At 37.2% G+C, this 22,359-nt stretch overlaps 1 protein-coding gene across 12 annotated transcripts in view; it reads right to left on the reverse strand.

The window, feature by feature from the left end:
• MPP7 (MAGUK p55 scaffold protein 7) overlaps positions 1-22,359 on the reverse strand; it is a 132,044-nt gene that overhangs the window by 71,674 nt on the left and 38,011 nt on the right. For 8 of the 12 annotated variants that reach the window (XR_014792431.1, XM_084859133.1, XM_084859143.1 and 5 more), the window contains exons 2-3: positions 12,932-13,094; positions 5,893-6,011 (exon numbers count right to left, since the gene is read on the reverse strand). Coding sequence is in view for 11 of the 12 variants with exons in the window: in XM_084859133.1 (XP_084715259.1) it covers positions 5,893-6,011; positions 12,932-12,968 (156 nt within the window). In the remaining variant the exon portion in view is untranslated. Of the gene's footprint in view, positions 1-5,892; positions 6,012-12,931; positions 13,095-15,280; positions 15,458-20,399; positions 20,513-22,359 lie in introns of all 12 variants that reach the window. The other 4 variants (XM_084859137.1, XM_084859136.1, XM_084859135.1 and 1 more) reach the window with 3 other exon arrangements.

A 22,359-nucleotide genomic window follows, 5' to 3' on the forward strand; every position in this document is an offset into this window, starting at 1 on the left:
GTAAATTATGCAAAATATACTACAGTTTAACTCTTGCTAAGACCTGTTAGAAAACAATGTTAGGATAGTAACAGGCCCAACTAGCAGCAGTTCAACTGTTACTTAACTCCACTTAAACTTCCACCAGTACATACTAGTTAAATGCAATGTTTAAAGCTTTAAACTATATAGAAGTATAGTCCAAATGTTTAGAGAAAAAGAGATGGGGAATTAAAAGGAAGGTATAGCTACCTATCCCAGGAAGAGATCTTCAGATCTCTGAAGCTTTTGTGAACCCAGAAGGCTAAAAGACTTCTGCTAGAGTCTAAGGTGTAGAACTCAGCGAAGTCCAGATAGGAAAATTAATCCAGGGAGAAAGTGGAGAGAATGTTTTAAAATGGAAAAAGGTGGTGAAGTCTGACCCTCACCAGTGAGTAAAATAAAACAGTTGGAGAAAGCTGCATCAAGCTGCTTAGGGGCTAAGCATCAAGCCCCCAAAAGCTAGTTCTGAAACAACAGATAGCTGCAGCCTTAAGAACTAAAGAAGAGAAGTGGGCAAACTAAGAAATCTCTTGTTCTCTCAAAAGGAACACAAACATGAAAACTGTGGCCAAAAGGTCCCCAAAACTAGCAATAATCTGTTAGCAAAGCTTAGAGTTACGCAAAAACAAAAAGAACAGAAAACACAGAACACAAAAGTCTTCCTCCCAGGAGTCAGTCTCTTGTTGATTCACTGACTCCCCTAAATATTCTTGCCTTCTGATTGGACTTTTTCCATCTTTTCAGTTGTCAACTAGAAATTTGGTTCTGGATTGGTGAAAGACATAATGGGTGGGCACACACTTGCAAAAATAGTGTTTTTTCATAGTTTTAGGCAGCTGATGTTAGCTTAGGCATTATCAGGGTATACAGGAATATCCCGGACTCATTGAGCTGCTAGCTGCAGGGAAAAACAATTGTAACTTCTTCTCATAGTGGTCTATTGTTTCACAACTTGACCACTGCTTTGTCAGCATGATTGCCTGCATCTCAGATTCTAGGCAGCAAAACTTTCTACCCTTAAGACAGGCATGCTTGTGAACCGAAGTACCAATCCATTCTATGGCTTTTTTCTAAGCCCTCTCTTCCTAGCACTTGATCCCAAAAAGGGACCTGAGTAACAACTGTCTCCAGAGCTTTCTCCGAAAGAACAGCGCGGAGTGTTGTCGCTTGATTATGCCTCACCTGCTTGACAAATCAAGCAGGACTCTACTTTATACCCTTCCTCTAGACAAAGAAAGCACAGGGAGTGTCTATCCACTGGCAGGAGTTGCCACAACGGGCACACTTACGAAAAGCAGCCTGAAGGGCCATATGCCCTCAGGCAATCGCGGTGATCATGAATGAACAAAATACAAATTCAAGAGAAACAAGAAGAAAGCAAGAAGAAAGAAAAACTTAAGGTGAATTTGCCTCAGCATGTCCTCAGAAAGAAGCAGATGAACAGAAAGTTCCCTGTGAAGCTGCCACGATAGCAGTTGAAAGAGAACTGAGAGAAAAGGCAGGAACTTGCTAGGGACATGCACACCGGAATGGTTGAGGAGGGTTCCCACCAAAAGTTCCTCAACTATAGATGGTTCTTGATCTGCATAGGTGCAGAGCCCATATGCGTGGATGCATAGAGACCACGGAGAAGAACTCAAGCAATCAGATCTGCAAGGAACTACTTTCTGAGTTCAACCACACATACATGTACATAAAATACAGAAATACAACTCACAAGTTTTACAGTTTTCAGTTCTTTGGCCCCTTGTTGGATATTAACCAATGAAGGGGCACCACACATCTAGTACAAGTATGTTAAGTGTCTCATGCCACAGTTGGCAGCTGAATGGGATTTCTGTTTGAAGACAATTTCTATGACATCATGCCACCCACACAGCAAATGCATTCTACAAACTTCTAGAGGTAGTTACTTTAAAAACATTGTGATTTTTAAACAATTGTTAACAAGGATGTCAACTATAAATTAAGAGAACATAAACATGAGCACACATGCTTATAAGTCATACATACATGCACACAGAGTGAAGAGGTTGAATTTTAAAGATAGTGCAATGCATTAGATATGTATATGTGCAAAAATACAAAGGCCAAATAGAAGTTAGAGGAGTAGAAACAGTACTCGTGTATCTATAAAATGAGTAGTGCCACTTAAAGGGAAAAAGTGACAAAATACTATGCCCCTCAGGCTGGATTCACACATTACGAATTTAGCATGGGAGCTGCTTCAGTATGGTGTGCACTTCCATGTTGTACCAACAATGTTTACAAACAGGGACCACATAGATCATGAGACTGATATGAATGCTTCCCATTCCAATATTGTATTCCTTTGCCTCCCCCATTCAATATTTCTTGGTGATTATTTTTTTCCCTAATCAATGGTTTGTAACTCTTAACAACATAGTTGGCCACTGCATTGTCTACATTTTTAAAAAGTTACTAGTGTAAGTGTCCTATACAAATTGGTGCTCATGAGCTCAGTGAATGGTCTGGAGCTGCAACACTGATGAAGCTAAGCAAGTATTAACCTCTGAAAGAAAAACCACCAGGTGCCCCATCTACAAACAGGTACATAAACGGTTTTAACAACCAAGTTTGCTTTTATCCCCTTGTTATCTGGAGGAAACATACAGAAACAAGATGTTCAGTGTTCACATTCATTATCAGGTATTAACAATGAAAAGACTGAACCCTGATTAGCCTTTGGGTGAACCCATGTTCACAAGATCTAGAAGAAAAAATAGACATCAAAGAATTGGGATTTCTATATTATGCCTACCAATATTTTTCTATTGAAAAATGGGCATATTCACCTTTGAAAAATAATTTGCCCTTAAAGAATAAAGAGTTCCCCATTCCTGTTTCATTTTTGGCTGCATTACTGTTTCTCTTTGGAACATCCCCAGCAGCAACTACAGAGCTGCTTTAAACTACAACTGATCCAAAAATGTTTTCTCTAGATTTTTAACATTCCTCCCACTGATGCATTCAGGGGAATCACCAGAAGTATGTCATACAACCCTCTGGTTTTTATAGTCCTATTGGTCATATGTATCTTATTGTGCTATAAAATTACTTTTGATCAATATGAGTGTTATATTTGATGCACTTTTCTCTTCAATTTTTCTTTATTTGATAAAGAATATACAACTGTATTTGCTTCCATGTAAGATGCACCATAGGTATACATAAAGTAACATATCACCATAACAAGGGTACTTGTTCAGCTAACATGTTAGCTCATATTAAACAAGTATCTACGAGGCCTATTATTGTATTTTATGTCTATATGCAATAAAAAGATGGCATTACGAATTTTGCAGACCCTGAGATAGGCATATCGTAACAACTTCACAGAAAGTGAAGTTTATTTCAGCCTTGTAAAATGATTAACATTTGGCAGAGAACTCCTCTGTCCCTTCTCGAATTACTATAGTTTCTTGGCAACTTAAGAGAAAACTAGGTATGTATAGGACTCAGAATGGACTTCTGTCCCATGTCTATCAGGATTTTTTTTAGCAACTGAAATGTGCTAAACTTAAGCAGCTCTTAAATTCCTTCACATTCTTCCCTTTCAGAGATTACATACAGTGCCAAGAAAAATTCCCTCTTGAAAGATTATGTATCTATAGATTCTGTTTTTAAAGAAAAATCATGCAATGCAAAATATAATTAGTATGTGGGCCAGAACTTTAAAGCTTTTTTTTTTTTTTTAACTGTAAAGAGCAAAGAGGGGAGGGAGAATGTCAGTTTGACAGTACTTCCACCTCCAAGATAGATCAACTAGTTACAGTACCACCTGGGCACCCCTTGTGATATCTTTTGCTTTGCACACTGGTACCTACTTCACTTTCATAGCACAGTTTCTCCAGTGTAGAGCTAACTAGCCTTAACTCAAGCAAGTAGCCAGGAACTTCTGAAGTTTCTTTTCATTCCCCTATGTCAAGCTATTGTTTCCTTTGTTCTCTTCCATCCTGAGTCCAGCCTCTGAGCCATCGAGTCCTGTAAACACTTTGTTCTGAACCCTACAATTTCCCTTGAATTCAGGCACATGTTCTTTTTTTGCTTGGGCACGCAGCTCAGCTCCAAGTTTCTTGCTTTGAACCACTTTGTTGCCTCACTTATGGTGAGAGCTTAATGCTGGCATTTCCCATCAAACAAAAGAGGGCAAATCATCTGACCAGGTGTGGAGTCAGAACACCAGTGAGGAATTTTTGGCCACCTTGGCTCTGGGACCACACATAAGCAGTGGATGGGTCCAGAGCCCAAAGTGAGCAGGGCTTCCCTCCAGTCCTCCCCCCAACCCCCCCCCCCAGACTTCATTCTTTTTTACTCTCAAAAAATAACTCCCCTCAAAAATTTACTCCCCTCAAAATATAACAATCCCAAACCCTGCAGCTTCAATAAATGTATCCCCCCACGCAAATTGATTTTAGGTCATCTCTGGGTAGATGTCAATTTCCCCTTCTCCTAGATCATTACTCGCTTCCAGCACTGGCTTTGTCCTTCTAAGAAATACCCAAGGCATTGCCCTTTTAAAAGGCATTTTCCCTTTACGAAAGCCTCCTCCATCTGTTTCTTCTTCTTTTCTACCTTGAGAATTTGAGAAAACAGCCCAAATGAGGCAGAAGGAAATATGGTTGGAAGGTGAGAAAGCTAGTGGAAGAGAAGGAGAGAACACTCTCTTGATGCAGCCTCCCAGCCAGCTGCACTGTGGGAGGCTGCACCTGAAAGTCTTGTGCCTATAGGCAAGAAAAGAAAAGACAAAGAACACTAAGCACCTCATAAGAAAGCAGCAGGGCTGAAGACGAGGGAGCGGGGCAGTAAGAGGGGAAGCAGGTGGCCTGATTAAAAAGGCTCCCTGGGCCAAATTCAGTCCATGAGCCATTCCTCACCTTTAAGTTAGATGAAAATCCTCCTGGAAATCTCCATCACACAGATTTCCTGAAGCAGCTACATATCCGTAAGTGCCCCAAGGTGCTTCCAGTAGGAATACAGCCACATATGTGTAAAGAGTTGCTACAGGGCCCAGTGAAACTTTTCTCTGGGGAAGGAACCCTTCTCTCCCAGAAGTGGGAAGCCAGCATATTTCCCACTGCCCCATACAGCCTTCCCTGTCCAACCAAGGGGCCTGGCTCAGAATTTATGACGAGCTCAAAGTATATGACTTGCCTGACACAAATCTCTCTCAAACTCAGCTCCCAATCTGTAAAATCTTAACAGTGGCATGAGTACAATGATGAACACAAAAATTGTAAAGGATTTTGCAAATTAGGAACTATATATGAATACTCACTCTTTTTCACTGGACACATCCATGAATTACTCTACCAAGTTTATTTTTATTCATGATAGACTTGAATATATTTATATGCTGAACACAATTTTCAATGGATGCAAGCCAATTAAAGAGTCTTACTAGAATTTCAGTTGACTTTGTTAAAGGAAATTATTTTAAATTAATGTGGCTACTGAACTGTTGCCATATTTTACCTCAGAAATATATCCCATCTAATTTTTGCTGTGAACATTTGTTTATTTAAGCTAAACTCCAAGCCTTGAATGTTGACCATGAAGGAGTCTCAGATTTCCTGCTACTATTTCATGCTACCTCATTCTAAACAAGGGCAAACATCATATGTTTGTTACATTAATGTATACTGCCAAAACATCACTATTAAATGAAATCATCTCTGTATTTTTGGTAGAATCTTTTAACAACTTCCATCCCTCACAGAAGCACAAATTCGAAACAAGGCTGTTTTGTTTTCACTGAGCAACTGCTTGATTTCTGGTTTACTAGAGACAGCTCAAAATGTTTTTCCATAAGCATTTCTCAAAAAGAATAAGCATTTAAGTGTGGTTTACCTTTACCAGCGAATGAAGGCTTTTTTCACCAAACATATCCCAGAGGAAGGTCAGGTCTTCCTGGCTGTCCACATGTGGCTGCAGCTGGGCTGGCAATGAAGCCAGCAGTTCATACAAACCTATAAAGTGAAAATAAAATACAAAGTGAAAGCTAAGGGTGATATCATTAATTTCACTTAACCCTTCTGTATAACTTGCCGCTGTACTATTTTATATTAAGCTACTAGTGGGCTTGGAAGTAGCCACCAAATTAAAGAACCAGAGGGGGGGGGGGGTTGGATTTTTTTAAAAAGAAGTTACTAGCAGGGTACTCTTTACTTTATTAACAGTTGCTAAAGCTTCTGTAGCAATGTATTTACTTAACACTGTACCAAGAATTCATAACGCTTTTTGGAAAGGGACAAAACCCAGAAACACATACATTCCTTTGCTTAATCGTTATTCCATTTCCCTTGATGTTAGAGTGAAATGAGTCATGAATAGGAAAAACATCCTTATAAGAACAGAAAATGGATAGGGTGGTCCATTAAAAAGAGTTTGTGGTTTCTCTAAATACTTCTCACCAATACATTGCTTTTGTAAAAGATCTTGGGTGTAATAGATGCACAGAAGAATGAAACTTCATTGCTAACTATTGTGCAGTTAACTCTTGAGTTAACTCTTGAGTAAAATCCATATGTTTACGTTACATTTTGTTAGTGAGAATATGCACGCGAAGGATTTATCAAAGTTTCTCCACAGGGATTAAAACAATGGCTGCTCCCAGTTATTTGTGGCAGATCTCGCAGCAATTTCCCTAGGGCAGACAATAGCACACTGTTTTTACAGTAGCATACAGCATAAAATATCCATCATGCTGCTGTCCAAGAAACATAGCAACATGACATGCAGCAACCTTCCTTAGGGAAGTAACCTGGCATGAGCAGATATCAATTCACAGCACAAGTTTAGTTTTTCCAGTGGGATTTTTTAGAGGTAAAGAGGAGAAAACCCTCTCCCCGCCATGGTCTAGGGCAGCAAACCCTGATAACCTCTTGACTTATCCACCATTCATGACCCAACTATTATTTTTATTCTACTGCTGCAGTCCTAAGTTCACTTCCTAGGAAGTAAGCTCCATTAAACTCAGTGTAACTTTTTCTGAGAAAAAATGTTTATGGTCAGACCAAGTGTTGTTCATCATAAGAACAACTTTCAAAAAAAAAAATTCCTATTAAAGAGTATTATGCCAAGCTACTCAGTAATCTATCAACGTGATGATTATCTCCTTAAAACATACAGTTTCAATATTTTAAGTCAACATAGTTGCACAATCTTTGGAGGCATCAGACACCTCTTCTAAAATTAAATACAGCACCTTTGGGAACAGATTTAATGTTTTCCCCTCTCTTCCTGGCATTACTTAGCAAAGTATGCTGGAAAAAAATCTTTCCAGACATTTTCTTTGGGCTTTTGGGAGGCAATGTTCGTATTTCAAATCCTGCTTTATTTTAAACTTACTCTTGTTTATACTATTTCTTGGGCATAAAAACAGGGTGAAACGCAAATCACAACACTTCCCCCTCCTCCCAGTATAAAAAGCTCTGAACTTGCACCACTTTCTGACCTGTTATGAGCACTTGCACTGAGATTTCTGACTCCCAATTGATTTAACAATGGCAACACAACAAGACTTCCACCCAAAATTATACTGGTGAAATGAAGAAAGCGGAGAGGGGGGACAGGGATGGACCAGAACTGGACTTGTGTAGGGAAGGACTTCAAGCTCATTTCAAATCTGGCACTCAAAACAAATTCCTGGGCTGAGAATTCTTTAATTCTAAGTATGTCTTTTACACCTGATTCCAGTTGGTGGATTTTAAGCTTTTAGTAAAAAGAACCAAGCAGATCCCACATGCTTGAAGTCTGCCCACCTTGCTCTAGAATACATCTGAACACCATCCTGAGGGCTGAGCATTACACAAGATAATCAGAGAAGCTTGTATGTCATTACAGATGTTGACAGAAAACTAAGCAGTTCCCTACAACACAGTTTGTATGCCAGTTATCTGCTCTATGAATGTATATCTGCTTTATACTAGTTTAACTGCCATGGCTTTCTCCAAAGAAGCCTGGAAATTCTAGTTTGGTGAGAATGGAGATCCCTCATCCCACTAACAGATCTACAGTCCTCGGTTCCCAGGGGTAAAAGAAAGCCTGTTAACATAGATTAAGTTTATAGCGTAGGCATATCCTTCAGAAGTACCATTCGTTCTTGATGAGGAGAGATAATGAGCAATACTGTATAATCACCTCCACGCAGGAATGAATAAATTGCTCCAAAGCTTTTAAGAATGAGCCGCTAAACGTCTCAGATGGGACATACTTGTGGTACATTTTGCACGTCTAACTACAGTTTCAAGTGTGAATGCCAGTTTGAGGATTTCTGGCCAGAACTAGCTAAGTAGCATTATGTTTTATCCAGCAACTATTCTGGGTTGATTGAATTTGGCTACTACTAACATATATATGTCAGCAATTAGTGGCACAGTGACATTGTTGCCTCTGTTGGCAAAACACATAATTACAAATTTTATTTTCAAATCAGCCTTGAGACAAGTACAACATTTGACCAATCTGTTCCAAATGTATAAACCCATAAGGAAAAGGTCAGTAAGCAGTGATGCCTGGCAAGCAGTCACCCCATGAGGAACTGCTACTTTCTCCTAGACAACTGAGAAGTTACAGACTGCTATATCATTTGTTAATATAACAAATGCCATTACAAAACTCACAGGAGTTTAGTGCCATTACTAAACTCACAGGAGTCCACAGCTAAAAATATTTGTAAAGTTTACAACATAAACATTGTGGTTATTGAAGCTTTGAACATTAATCTTTAAGCCAACAAGCAGCATGGCATTTGAAGAGGACATCCTTTATGCTTTGTGAAAAACTAAGTGCTACCTACATATTTCTTTTTCAGGAAAGATTGTGTGACCCAATAATATTCAATGATATTCTCATGAACTCCTAAATTAATAATCCACACCAATTTCAATGCATAACTCTAGTTTGAAGGCCAGATTAACAGGTACCGAGAGCTGGAAAGAACATTTCAAATTATTAAGTTATTTCAAATTATTAAAACTTTCAATTTTAGAAGCCCAGGCTGTCAGATGGCTAGTAGTCTTCCAGCCACCACTCTACATATCAACACTAAATTGAGTCAATTAGTAGAGAGTAAATTCCTTATGAGGCAAGCAGCTGTCATGTACATTTATTAGCTTCCTGAAAGGTACTCAAATCCCCTTGTATTTGATGCAGACCTACTTACTGTCTAAAAATTGGACCAATTCTCTGGAATGCCTTGCTACCACAAAAATGTAACTTCAACAGAAAACTTAACTAAAATTAAAGAATGGACCTTTGGGGACAGTACAGAATAAAGCTTGTTTGACAAGGATTACTGTACATTCTACAGAATCTGGACCTGAGAACAAAGTATTTTGCTTCAAGTAATGCGAAGTCTAGTCTTGAGTACATATTTTCTTAAGTGTTTAATCTCTGAACTAGGTAATAAAACCTTACTGTGCTCCTATTTATGGTAAATTATATTGCTCAGTGATAGTGATAGTTTTGCTACTTTTTGAAAAGTGTGACACAGTAGTTGCACAGGATTTAGATGACATTTTCCCAGCCAGGAGATTCAAAGTATTTCCCCCTACCTATCTCTGGTGTGGGAAAACTACCTTTTTCATCACTTATACTACAAATTGACCTAGCTGATTAAATGTAATTTCAGCTTTACACACACACACACACACACACACACCTACCTACCTGACTAGCACTTCCATCTATGTGGCTGGAATCTGGTTGTGCATTAAAGATCCAGAATATCACCAACAACTAGTCACATCCTTCCTCCAGCATAATGGTAAACTTTTTTTTTTTTTTTACACCTCTTTAGATTTTTGTAATGACTGAGCTGATGCTACAGCCTCTTACAGTAAATGCAATTCTGCTAAAAATGTCTAGGCTATTACCTCCTAACAACATTGCCTCACCATTTTGCAATTAGGCTAGCGAGATTTTAGAGCCAAAAACAGAATGAAGACTTTTGTGTTCTGACATGTATCTGCCTTCAGAGAACTTTTAGTTTCCATAACTTAGGGATAACTACATGCTTTAAATCAAAGTTGTATCATCACATAGGTAACCTGGCAACAAAGTAACTCAAGATCACATAGGCTAGCATGTTCATTACTGAAGATTCTCCCTAAAAAGTTCTGAGAATCTAGAAATTTTAATTTTTATGCTGGACTAGTAATCTTACTTTTTTCCTTGAAGGAATATGTTTCCATAGTTGGAATTGAGGGAAATGGACCTAATGAATATCTGTTGATGCCAGTTGTGCAAAGTATGATAGAGATAAAAGTGCAAAGTGTTATCTTACTTGTCAAAAATATATACATTTATGTATGTATAGCTGCTGTTTATTTGAAATACCTGCCCATTTGACTGAAGAACAAGCTAAGTGTATGAACTTATAATCTATATTTTGATTTATTCAGTACTTTGTCGTGAAGTTAAAATCAGTAACAGAACAGTAGTTTAAAACAGATTACGTAATTTTTCTGCTACTGAAAGTATGCCTTAACTGAAATTTAGATAAACCCAACATTCCTAACAGTGCCTGGATGCACTTGCATCCATGAATGGATGCAAGATGTCAAAACTAGGTTGTTCATAGAAGTTGTTTCACAAGGTAAACTGCCTTAAAGTGGGCCCCTGAGGATAAAAATCTAGTACCAATTACTGTAGCATGGACTTGTAAACACTGTCTACAGGACATCCACGGTATTGTTTTCCTGAACTTTATTAATCTTATTGAATACAAGGACTCATTGTCATATTAGTAATGTTTTTGTTGAAGACTTGCAAAAGTGTAATAATTCTTTCAAATAATGAAAAATGAACAGCATATAATTTTTTCTAACTCTAGAGAACAGTTTCAGTTACTATTATTTTCAGTGTAAGACAGCTAGTTCCTAAGAGAAGAATAAATGGCTAAGAAATTGGGGAAAGTGCTCACGTGGTAAACCACTCAGAGTCCAGATGCTCAACATTCTTGACATCACAGTGGAAAAATTTACTGTTAGTCTAGAGAAATTTAATATCACCATTCTTGTCATATCCTTCATAGCTTCATTATTAGAACAAGTCTGTGGAAACTATAAAGTAGGGCTAAATGATAAAAAATATGGTTACTGCGTTCCATCATTCTTACATATTACAAGTACTAATCATGTCAGAGATTTTTTAATCAATATTATGACAAATGGATGTACATTTACCTTTTGTTAAATAATTTACTACATCAGAATTTTGAACCATAATGCCAAGCTAAGACTACAATTGCTTTTTTTACTGTAACTAAGGGGTAATAAACACTAAAGAACATATACCTAAGCCCAGAACAACACTGTAAAACTTTACGGTATTAATAAAAGAGAACACACCGACCTTTAAGTTTTTCCCTTTGACAAAGGTAGAATAATCAGTACTGCCCATTACTATATCGAACAGGCTTTCATTTTTCACAACTAAAGCATATTTTACTGTTCTATAAAAGGATCAGACAACATTTGTTATACAAAACTAAATATCCAGCAACAAAAGTACCTGCATTCTGACACTGACTACTGTACAATACAATAAAGACCAGTATGATGTGCCTGAAAGAAGGTTCACTCACATTGGCATTTTAGTGCATGCATATATGGAGAGATTTCATATACATTTGTGTACATAATAAGGGTTTAATAGCATGGCACACCAAGATACTTGCACATTAAATGTGATGGGAAAACGCTGTATAAACAATATTTAGCAGTAATACCCACAGAACACATTGTATTGGTATAATCCTGACTACTTTCAATTGTTTTAGACATAAACAAGCATAACATTTTAGAGATGTATATATACACTTCTGCACTCTGTTTTTAAAATCATGCTGTTGGGTACCTGGTCAAGATTTGTAAGCTAACAGTAGCTTTGGAACAGTACAGTAAACATTGTAAGGGATTTCCAGAAGAGACAAACCCTCTTTGCCCAAATTAATAAACCCGCCTTGAAGAACCTCTTCTAGCCTAACCTCAAATTATCTCATAAGGAATACAACTATAACATCTTAGTGAGTTTTGTTCTATTGGTCAGGTGTGCCAGACAAGCATTTCCTTTTTGCCATGTGTTGAGTAAATGTGGGTTGCTCCCAAGAAGTCAGTCTAACAAGGGTAGACACAAATTCAATTTCTAACATGTGTTTCAGAAGTTCTTAGGAAGACCCCCTATTCTTTCAGGATTCTATATATTTTGAATATGAAACAGCATTATCTGGAATGCAAAGATTCCAGTTTTAACTGCCACAGTGGTGACACAGCAAGATACCAAGCAAATTCTTCAGCTTTTGTCTGTAATTAAAATCTACTTTTCCAAAATTAACAGAAATTTTGAATATGTTAAATTTCACTGCACCAGCAGGATCAGAGTTAAGGATATGCATACACATCTGCTATCTTATAGCCAAGTCTCAGCATTATGTTAAGTCAAGACAAGCGCATTCTTCACAATGCCCTTGTAGAAGGTGTAAAGGTAGAACTACATGGTTGTAAACATGCTGTAGTTTTTTCACATGTACTGATGTGCTTAACATAACACTGTTTGTAAGATCTGTGCAGATAAGGGCATTTAATACTATTACACATCTATATTCCTTAAATGTAAATTAGACAACTGCAAGTTCCTTTAATTTGTAATAGAAAGCTTATTTTGCTCTTCTTCATCACTTTCTTAAAACATATACATCCAAATATGAATTGCAGCTACAATATCATGTACTTTGATCTGCATTCCCACCTACATTATGGTGCAATGAGTCATGCAGAAGTATTTTTTCTGTGCAACTAGAAATGGGTTGGGACAATATGTAGATAGCGACACGTAATCAGTAAATCCCAATATGTAGAAAATTAGCAACCCCAGGCTTATCTACCTGTGTCACCTCCAGATCCAGTTGATAAAGCTGGCATGGTTTAGTTTGTTGTCTACAAGGACACACAACAGGACAACACTTCAGCCAGAAGGTGGTAGTGAGTTTCGGTTCAACTACTTGTAGCCATGTTCTCTGCAAAGATTTATGCAATTTCGAAGCTGCCCTGGAAAGAACAGAAACACACACAAAGAAAATTACTAAAATCGTAAGTTACTATAATTAATCATAAATCTGTTTAAAACCTAATTTAGCATCTTGAAATCTATTTCCTCACACATAAATCACAAGATGCCAATTTACGATCTCAAAAAATAGTATGCACTATTCATATGTTGTTTCTTTTAAACTAATGTATACTCAAGAGAATGTATGTATATACACATGTTTTGTGTAGGTTAAAACCAGGATCCAAACAGCTGCTTGAGCTCAAGCAAGAGACTTGTGCTATACTGGTGGAATTTTTGCCAGAGTGGATTACCCCCACCCCCCAAGCATAAACTGCTTTTCACACTCCACACCATTTCAAAAGCAGCTTGCCACATGGGATAGGGGACTACTCCTCAAGAGAAGCAAATCTAAAAGCTCCTTGGACCCACAGGTTATTTGGATGCTAGTCTCTGTGTTCCTAAGGGCACTTCCAGATAAGGTGTTTATTGCGCAATTGCCCAGCTTCATTCACAGAATTTTACAGGGGTGCAGACAACATCATCTTTCATTTGAAACCCTCCCATATTTTCCACCGCTACTTCTTCCATCTTTTTTCTTACCACACAAAATCTGTTGAGGAAAAAACAGAATAGGTACAATGTGTTTTGGAGATGCCCTCCATCTACATGCACCCTATGAGGAACAGTTGGCCATTAGGAAGGTTTCTGGGTTTTGTTTTGCAACGTGAGCACTATCTCACAAAAGTATATATATTATAATAATTCTAACATTTTTCATCCCCCACTAGGGAAGTAGCGCATACCCATTTCAGTATATTTTAGGTTACAAATCTTAGATACCACCTCAAGGATATGGATGTGCAATTGTAAACTTCGGATGTTCCTGTGTAATTTTAAGTATTAAAACTGTTTCTACAAGCTTATACTGACAGACCACTTCTGAGTAGAATTGTCATAGTATTGAAATGGAAACCAGAACTATGAACACTTACATAAGATGGTAACAAAACCCAACACACACATGCATAATAAAATGTGTCTTCAAATGGAGAGAATAAGGGAAAGTGTTGATTTTTACATCACTGTGAAGAAATGTAGTAAAGTTAGAGTAACTTTAGTTTTTTCCATGGATATATATTTTTATGTTCTGCTATAATAGTTATTTTAAGCTATGACAAGTATTTAAAGTGTCTAATCTAGCCACTTTTGTTTTGGTGCTAGAATAACATGTTTTCACCCTACAAATGATCAGATATTAAAGCATTCTTGAAAAACAATAAAATTATAATTCATATACTTTGTTTCCTCGAGCTTATTTTCAAACACATTCTAAGGAATGGTTTGACACTTTTCAAAATAATTAGCTTCAGGACCTCAACAGGCTTTTTTAACGGCCTCTAAAATTATTAGAATATTTTAAAAATGAGTTATATGGTATGTAGGTCAGAAGGTAAAGTGTTTCACTTGACATATTCATGTATGTTTGTGGATTTGATTGCTGAATTCAACAGATAGATGAGCTAAGTCTGTGCTGGACTGTGTACTATTTAGCTCTACTGACCTATTGGATTGTGCCTATTATGTATTATGCACAACTCCATTTACTCAACCTTGAAACAGAGGAAAGCAGAGTATTTACATACAAGTTAACAGATTATTTTTTTAAGTCACTTGAGATCAGGCCAAGGACACACTGTACAAGTTTTGCAAAGCATCAATTCAATTTGTCCTGGTGCAAGTCTAACATGCACATATCAATGCCAGGAAATGAATTTTAAAACTTGGACATGCAAGTCACAGTTATTGCAGAATCAGACTAAAATTGCAGCCAAGCACCTTTTTTTTAATTTCTCATATGAACATTCATCAGTTTTAGTTGTATACCTTGGATCTTTGATTCCAGAGCAAAATCATATTATCCATATTAATGAACATATGGGTTGCAATATTACTAATTAAGATTGCAGATATTTAAGTTTAAAGACCAAAGTCCTATTAATCTAGAAAATATTCAGTATTAACAAGCGTGGATGCCATTCCTCATTTTTCTTTATTGTGGTTAAATTCCTCAATATTAACTTTCAAAACCCGTTATTTTAAAGAGTTGTGTGGTATGAAGTTATTCCCTCCAGAATCTCTATGTATATATTAGTGAAAATAAATGACCTGGTCAAATCCTTACCAGTAAAAAGCTTAATATTTCGTTGGAATGGAATAAGATTCTTCTCCCCAAAACTTGTAAATTAAGTTAAATTTTTTCAGTGATATTTGCTTTGGCTAAATTTGTTTCAAAACGTGTTGTAATTTTGTGTCAGAATCCAGCTATAAGTACTGCTGACTGTTGCATGGAATCGATTTGCTGCAACACAGAAATACCAGCTGTTATAGTATGTCCTGAGAGGGATTACCGAATATTCTTAAATTGAAGTTCAATCCATCTTTCCATAAAAACACAACCAAAAGCCAGGAACGTAAAAGGAGTATCAAGTGCACCTGAGGCATTTACAATGCCCAATAGGACTGTTAGAATCAGCCCTTTAAAAAGGCTTATTTTTAAAAAATTTCATTATTCCAGTTGTACCTTGCTTCTATATCACACTGTATCAGATTCTTCTGGCATCTACCATGTGGAAACTGTGAACTATGTGAAGTTCAGTGATACATTGAATTTCCACCAGGCCCTTAGTAACCTCTCAGGCTCCTGTAATACTTGTGACATCTAGTGGCCATGTGCAATGGTGCAATTCCTTTTATTCAGGATATCTAATATTTACTTACTACATTTATATCCCAGCTTTCCTCCAAGGGGCTCAAGGAAGCATACCTTGATCCTCCTCCCTCCATTTCTATTCTCACAACCTTGTGGGGTAGATTGGGCTGAGAGATAAGACTGGCCCAAGATTACCCAATAAGTTTTGTGGCTGAGAAGGGATTTGAAATCGGTCCCTGCAGTTCAAGTCTGACACTCTAACCACTACACCACTCTGGTTCTCAATTAGGATAGATCCAGTGTTATATGACCTGTACTATCCTTCATTCCCTTGTTCAAAAAAAATACATTATTAAGACACAATGCAACATCTGCAAAAGACAGAATTTAAGCAAACAAATATAATTATTCCTACTAACGTATACAAAAGCTGTTCTTGCTACAATATAAAGGATTACATTTATATTATTATTTAGGAAGAGTGCTATTTAAATGCTAAACACTCTTGAAGGTACTTCTCAGAAATTACCATAATCCTAATAATAATATTAAAGATGGGAGACTAATCATGGCTGAACTGAAATTTGAACAAAGGACTTTGTCGCCTAAAGCTCATGCCCTTAACCACTATGCTACACTAATTCTTGGAATTTAGTGAAATGTTAGATTAAAAATATTTTTGACTTCAGTCATGCAAAGTGTTTATAACAGATCACATAATATACTACAAAAATCCTCATACCACTAAAGTTAAGTGTCAAAACCACCTTTTGCAACAACATTATAATACTGAAGGGAACTTCTGACTGCCACAAATTAAATCTTTAAGCTAGCCATCTATTTTTAGGCAGCTGTATTATGTCTTACAATTACCTTTCTGAGGAAGACAAAGCAAGATTACTTGTGTATAGCAGAGGAAAGATTCCTTTTATATGCACCTGAAAGACTGCATACAATGTAGCAAGTGGCAGGACCAGGAGAGAAAGTCAACTACCACGAAAAGTGTTCAAAAATGCACATTTTACATGATGGTTAGGGCAAAAAATTACATCCCCTCAGGAATATTCAATTGCTTCACTATTCAATGCTTGAGCTCACAAAACTTTAAGGGCAAACTTGCAAGTTACTAGTCTTGTTTTTCCCCATTTCTCACTCCACTAGGCTCTAGCACATTTGACAATTAACTTCCTCAAAGTACAGCATAGCTGGGGGAGGGGGGGATTTACCCAAACTAGTAAATTTGAACACTTTTTGAGTGCTTTTCCTCTAGCTTTAAACTGGTATTAGATATAAAATCTGCTCTGAAACACATTTGTTGGAAGGCACCAACACTTATACTGTTACATACAACTAGGAAAAACAGGCATATTGTAAGATCATTCCTTTAGCACTACAATGTAAATTGAAAAAGACAAATTGAGAGTAAAGTGGGAAATGGTACTGTCAGTTAAGACACAGCTTCATCTCAGGCACCAAGATTTCAATGCAGGAAATAGCCACAAGCCTAACTTACATTATATTCACACTTTCCCCCATTTCTATAATGTGTGAACCTGTCCTGAAACTGCTTGTGGAAAACAAAAGTTTGGAAATAATGTATTAGAGTGGAATTTCATATAATCACAATGAGAAATATAGTTTACATATCACAGGAAACAGAGAAGGACTATCCTTAGAAAATTCAGCCATTGTCTATCCAAATTCCAAGTAAAATATAAAAATTTAACTTGGATATTTCTCTGACAACAACGATGTATTCAGCTTAATAAAGCTTTATGTTCCTTCTGTCTGAGTCAGTATAAAATTCCGAATTAAAAATAGAAGCCTAAAGCAAACGTCTACTTAAACTGCCAAGTTTTAAAAGTTTACTGAAGTGGTAAAAATTGAAAGAGTGCTTCCAGATGAGGATTTTAAAGTACTATTAGCTTGCCTTGTTCATGGGACTTTACAGGGCTTCCACATGACATCGCCATCATCCTGTAAATCTCCCTTGCTTTCCCCCTGCTTCTCCCATCTTTTCTCATTATGTGGAAAATCCATTAATTTTTTTCAAGGTGTGCAATAATAGCGCAAGCACTAACAGATGAGAAAGCATGATACTGCAAATTTCTAGCATTTTGCTTGGGGTGTGGTCATGACTTGAGGTTTGATGTTACTGTGGAGTGTTCCAAGAATAAACCACAGGAGTGTTTCAAAGCTGTGCCATTTGGTTTCTGGTATCCATGCTATTAAGAGCTCTAATGGCCAATAATACGCCACAAACTGCAGTGTGCTTCCATGGATTTCACAAGCACTGGGGTGGGGTGGGGATGCAAAATGGAAAGCAGCTTCTTTGATATTTCCTGCATCAGCTATATTCATAACCAATTCCATGTGGAAGTGGCATTTTCTTTTCTTAAAGGAGTAGTTGTGCAACTCTATTATACCTACACAATAAGCTATAAGCATTCAATCATTTTGTCATTTCGAATTTCAATAAACTTCATCATTTATTTCAAATGAAACACTTCCAATTCCCTCCTGGGAACTGTACAATGTGAAGGGGAATTCTGTGCATGTGCCTGTGTGCGTTCTATTATACACGTGTAGTTTCAGGGTGCTTCCAGAGGGACAGCTCATAGCGCTACCAATCAAAAGGGCATTGTGCAGTTGTTCTGTCTTTGTGGAAAGAAAAAGAAAGGATTTGTCTGGAGTGACTGCAGTGTCTGCTAAACCTGATTCTAGAAACCCATTTGACCCCTATAAATTTCTGGGTCATTTACCATTTATTTTGCTGAACTCATTCTTACTTTCCTAAGTTTTTAATTTTTAATTTTTAAAGGAATTAAATGCAAAAAAAAAGTATTTCAGTCATGTCAGATGTACAAAACATTATATTTATATTTCACAGAGAAGACTTTAAATGCTTTTAAAACTATACTACAGCCAAATTAACCAACTATTTAGCACAAATGCTTATTTGAAGTTCATTTTGCATTAATTAATTCAGCAAGAGTAGTGGTGAATACCATCCTGTTCATACAAAAACAAAAATTTCCTCATGTCTATGGTTTAAGAGCCAAATGTATTATGCACAGTCACAGAGATAATGATCCAATTCAGTTCCAAGAGCTTAAATACTCATACAAAGGGAATACTCATACAAAGGGAAGAGTTTCATTTGTGTTTGGTTTTGCTATTCTATATTTGAGAGCATACAATTATATAATATAGATTCCTACTAAAATAGGAGAATCTAATTCGGCACAATAATTTTACTAATGCCAGACAGCTTCAATATAGCATTGTTCATTTTGTTGAAATAACAAAAAGACAGGAAACGCAAACATTGACTTGGAGCCTCTGTATATCCTGTATTGCATATCCAATACACATTTCATAACAGAAAATGTTACTAAGATAAAGGCAAAAAGGGAGCGGTGCCATCCAAGTGTACATCACCTCCCTAAAAAAACGTATTAAACTTTCTTAAAATTCAGCGTATCAACTTTGAGAACACTCTCTTCCTCAGGCATCTTTGATCAAAAGAGTTTTACAGTGGTAACTACTGCTGCTACTAATAAATAGTAAAAACTTCCACTCAAATCACCTCAAGCAGACGTCTCAGTAGTTTTAAGTTAGCTTTCTCAACTCACTTTGCATGGATGCAACCTATTTGTTAACTTCATCTTATTCTGTGTAGACAAACATGAATGTCGGAAACATCCCTACACTTCTGAGCTTAGGAAATACCAAACACTTTTTTTCAGTTTTGCCTAGCCAAGGCACCAAGAGTTTAGCATACAGGAAAACTCTAATAGGAAACACACTTCCTTAACACAGCTTCTATAAAGTAGTTTACTTATAAATATTCCAGTAGGTAATCCATATAACTTTCAAAATATGTCATCTCTTGTTTCTGGATAAAGGGAACAAACCATCAAATATAGGAGGTAGGAATATTATCACTAAATTACTTATCAGCTATCAATATTGTCATTGTTTGTTACTTAATGGAGATTCAGTGTATGAGCCCAATGTGGACATAACATTGAACAGGGTTTAGTGATCCCACCTACACTCCACACAAAGTTCAGTGTTAGGTGATTGTTGCTAACCCTGGTTAACACAAACCCAAGGATGCTCTTAAACTTACTTTCAGAACCTTGATATCTGCTTCTGTTAAGGCCAATTGAATTTAGGTGAGCCTATCTTTCTTTGACTTGCTCCCATTAAGCCTTCTGCTCACACCCACAGACAAGTACTGTAAATGGTTAGGTTCTGGGTTAAATCTAGGAAATATGAAGCTATACACTGCTAGAAAGATCAAATAACTGGACTAAAGAGTAATGTCAAAGTAATGCCTTAGTTTACTCTTAGGAATAGTTTTATTACATAAGTTTGAAAGAGCTTTCAACACTTACCCCAGTGTTTATGGAATAGTTATAGTTTTAGCCCATAGATGGAGCCCAAACTCTACAAGATGCATAATTCCCTGAACACTTGCTGGCATGTAGAGGAACATTTTTCTCAATCTTGCTTCATACACTTTAAAGGTAAACTCCCCATAAATAGAATTTGAAATTAAAATTCCCAATAAAATATATATTACCATAGGTGTGTTCAAGTTGAATAGGATTAGAAATGGCATCTAGACCCTAGTATAGCCTTCACCTTTTTCTTCACAGTAATTTTGATGGTCACATACTCAACTTTATTTTCCCCCTATTTATCAACAGTAAAATAAACAAATAGGTTAGCTACCATAGGGTGCAGCAGCAGCCTGCAGCTCAAAATGCAGTGGTATTACATGTTTCATTATTGACCAAAAAGTGAGGACACAAACCTTATTTAACACATACACACACAGACGGACACACACTTTTTAAAAATGCCCAGAAATGTTACATCTCCGGGATGATTTAGCTACCTTTTTACAGATAAAAAAGGAATTGGTAAAGGCAACTAAGGAAAGGAGAGAAAGGGGTTCTTGTTCTCCGTGGAGCATTTAACTGGAATCCCTGGATCACAGATGACATATGAGTACAAGTTTCATCCAATTATTTCATGGAGGATAAGGCTACTAACAGCTACAAGTCATGATGGCTATATGCTACCTCCAGTATCAGAGGCAATATGCTTATGTACACCAGTTGCTGGGGAACACAAGTGGGATGGTGTGATTAGTACTCATTTCCTACTTTTTCCTACAGGCAGTTGGTTGGCCACTATGTGAATAGAATGCTGAACTACATGGACCCCTGGTCTGATTCAGCATGGCTCTTATATTCTTAAATACAAAAAACATATCTGTTTGTTGGGTTTTTTTTCAATGATAGTCAATGGGAGGTAGAAAGCTTTCGATTTCCAAAGCAAGATTCAGACCCAGAGTGAATCGGGCAGCTTCTAAATGATGTCAAGCCTAATTGAGCTATTTTCCAAATCATTGAATTGGGTTTGTTTACGGCTGGTGCCCATCCTTTCTTTGCAGAGACAAAAAGCCCAGTAAAAAGCACTCAGTGAGACCTATTTCAAGGAAAATCACGTAGGAAAAACATGAAGGAGCCCATTCAGGTCATATAGTATGGTTACTGCAGTTCAACATAAGGCCATTTCCAAAAATGATCTCTTCCTGACAACTGTACTATGAATAAGCGTGACTTGAGACCCCTCCAGATTTTTTAGTGCACAGACTGGAGTCGACCACTTTGCACCAGACTAGGCGACACACAGAAGCAGCAAGACCAGCACAAAGTTTGTATCCGTCAGGAACTCAAAAAGGACAGGGACTCTCAGTACTTAGTTGCCACTTCGAGTGTCTCCCAGACTAATGTCAAGTCAGAGGCTGACTTCTCAAAGTCCCCTGCACATACCGGAGGACATGGAGGAAGGGGGCAATTGTGAACTACTGGTCCTCTGTAGATAGGGAGAAATTCAGTTGTAGAAACCATAGATCCAAATAGAAAGTTTTTGCCATGGATTAAGAGTAAGTGTAATGCTGTCATGGAGCTGCAGAGCGCCTTCAATCTGCTTTGACTGGATAGGATCCTTTACAGAGACTGAGACTGGAATGCACTGTTTATTCTCTAGAACCTTATGTACACAAGAACTCAGAACAGGTGTAAACTCAGGCTTCAACAAAGCCATTCACCAAAGTAATTATGGCATGAGTGAATGAAATGGTAATGAGGGTGTCACATTTTATTATTGTTTGTGACAGATTACCTCAAATTCAAAAGGCATGGAGATGAAGGAAGTGAGCCAGTCCCCCTGTAGAAGAATGCCTATTCAGTTATCTTATCTATGGGTAACTTGTTCAGTCATTCAGACTTTGGGCCTAACACAGCTGTCAGCAATCTCCATCTTGAGACTGAATCTAGATGCAGATCTTATAGCTACAACATCAAGCCATTTTTTGTGTTCCTGCTTTTGCATACTATCCAGCCTGATTGAGCATTCTGGAGAACTCAAAAGCTTGCTCACTATTTTGTGACATTTTGGTTGGTCCTATTAAAGATACTGCCCAACTGTGGACTTTGGAGTTTGTTCAGTTACCTAATCAATCAGAACAA

Source organism: Heloderma suspectum, chromosome 5, assembly GCF_057233095.1.
Source record: "Heloderma suspectum isolate Gila_16-S chromosome 5, 16-S_ref, whole genome shotgun sequence".
In the NCBI taxonomy this organism is placed as follows: Eukaryota; Metazoa; Chordata; class Lepidosauria; order Squamata; family Helodermatidae; genus Heloderma; species Heloderma suspectum.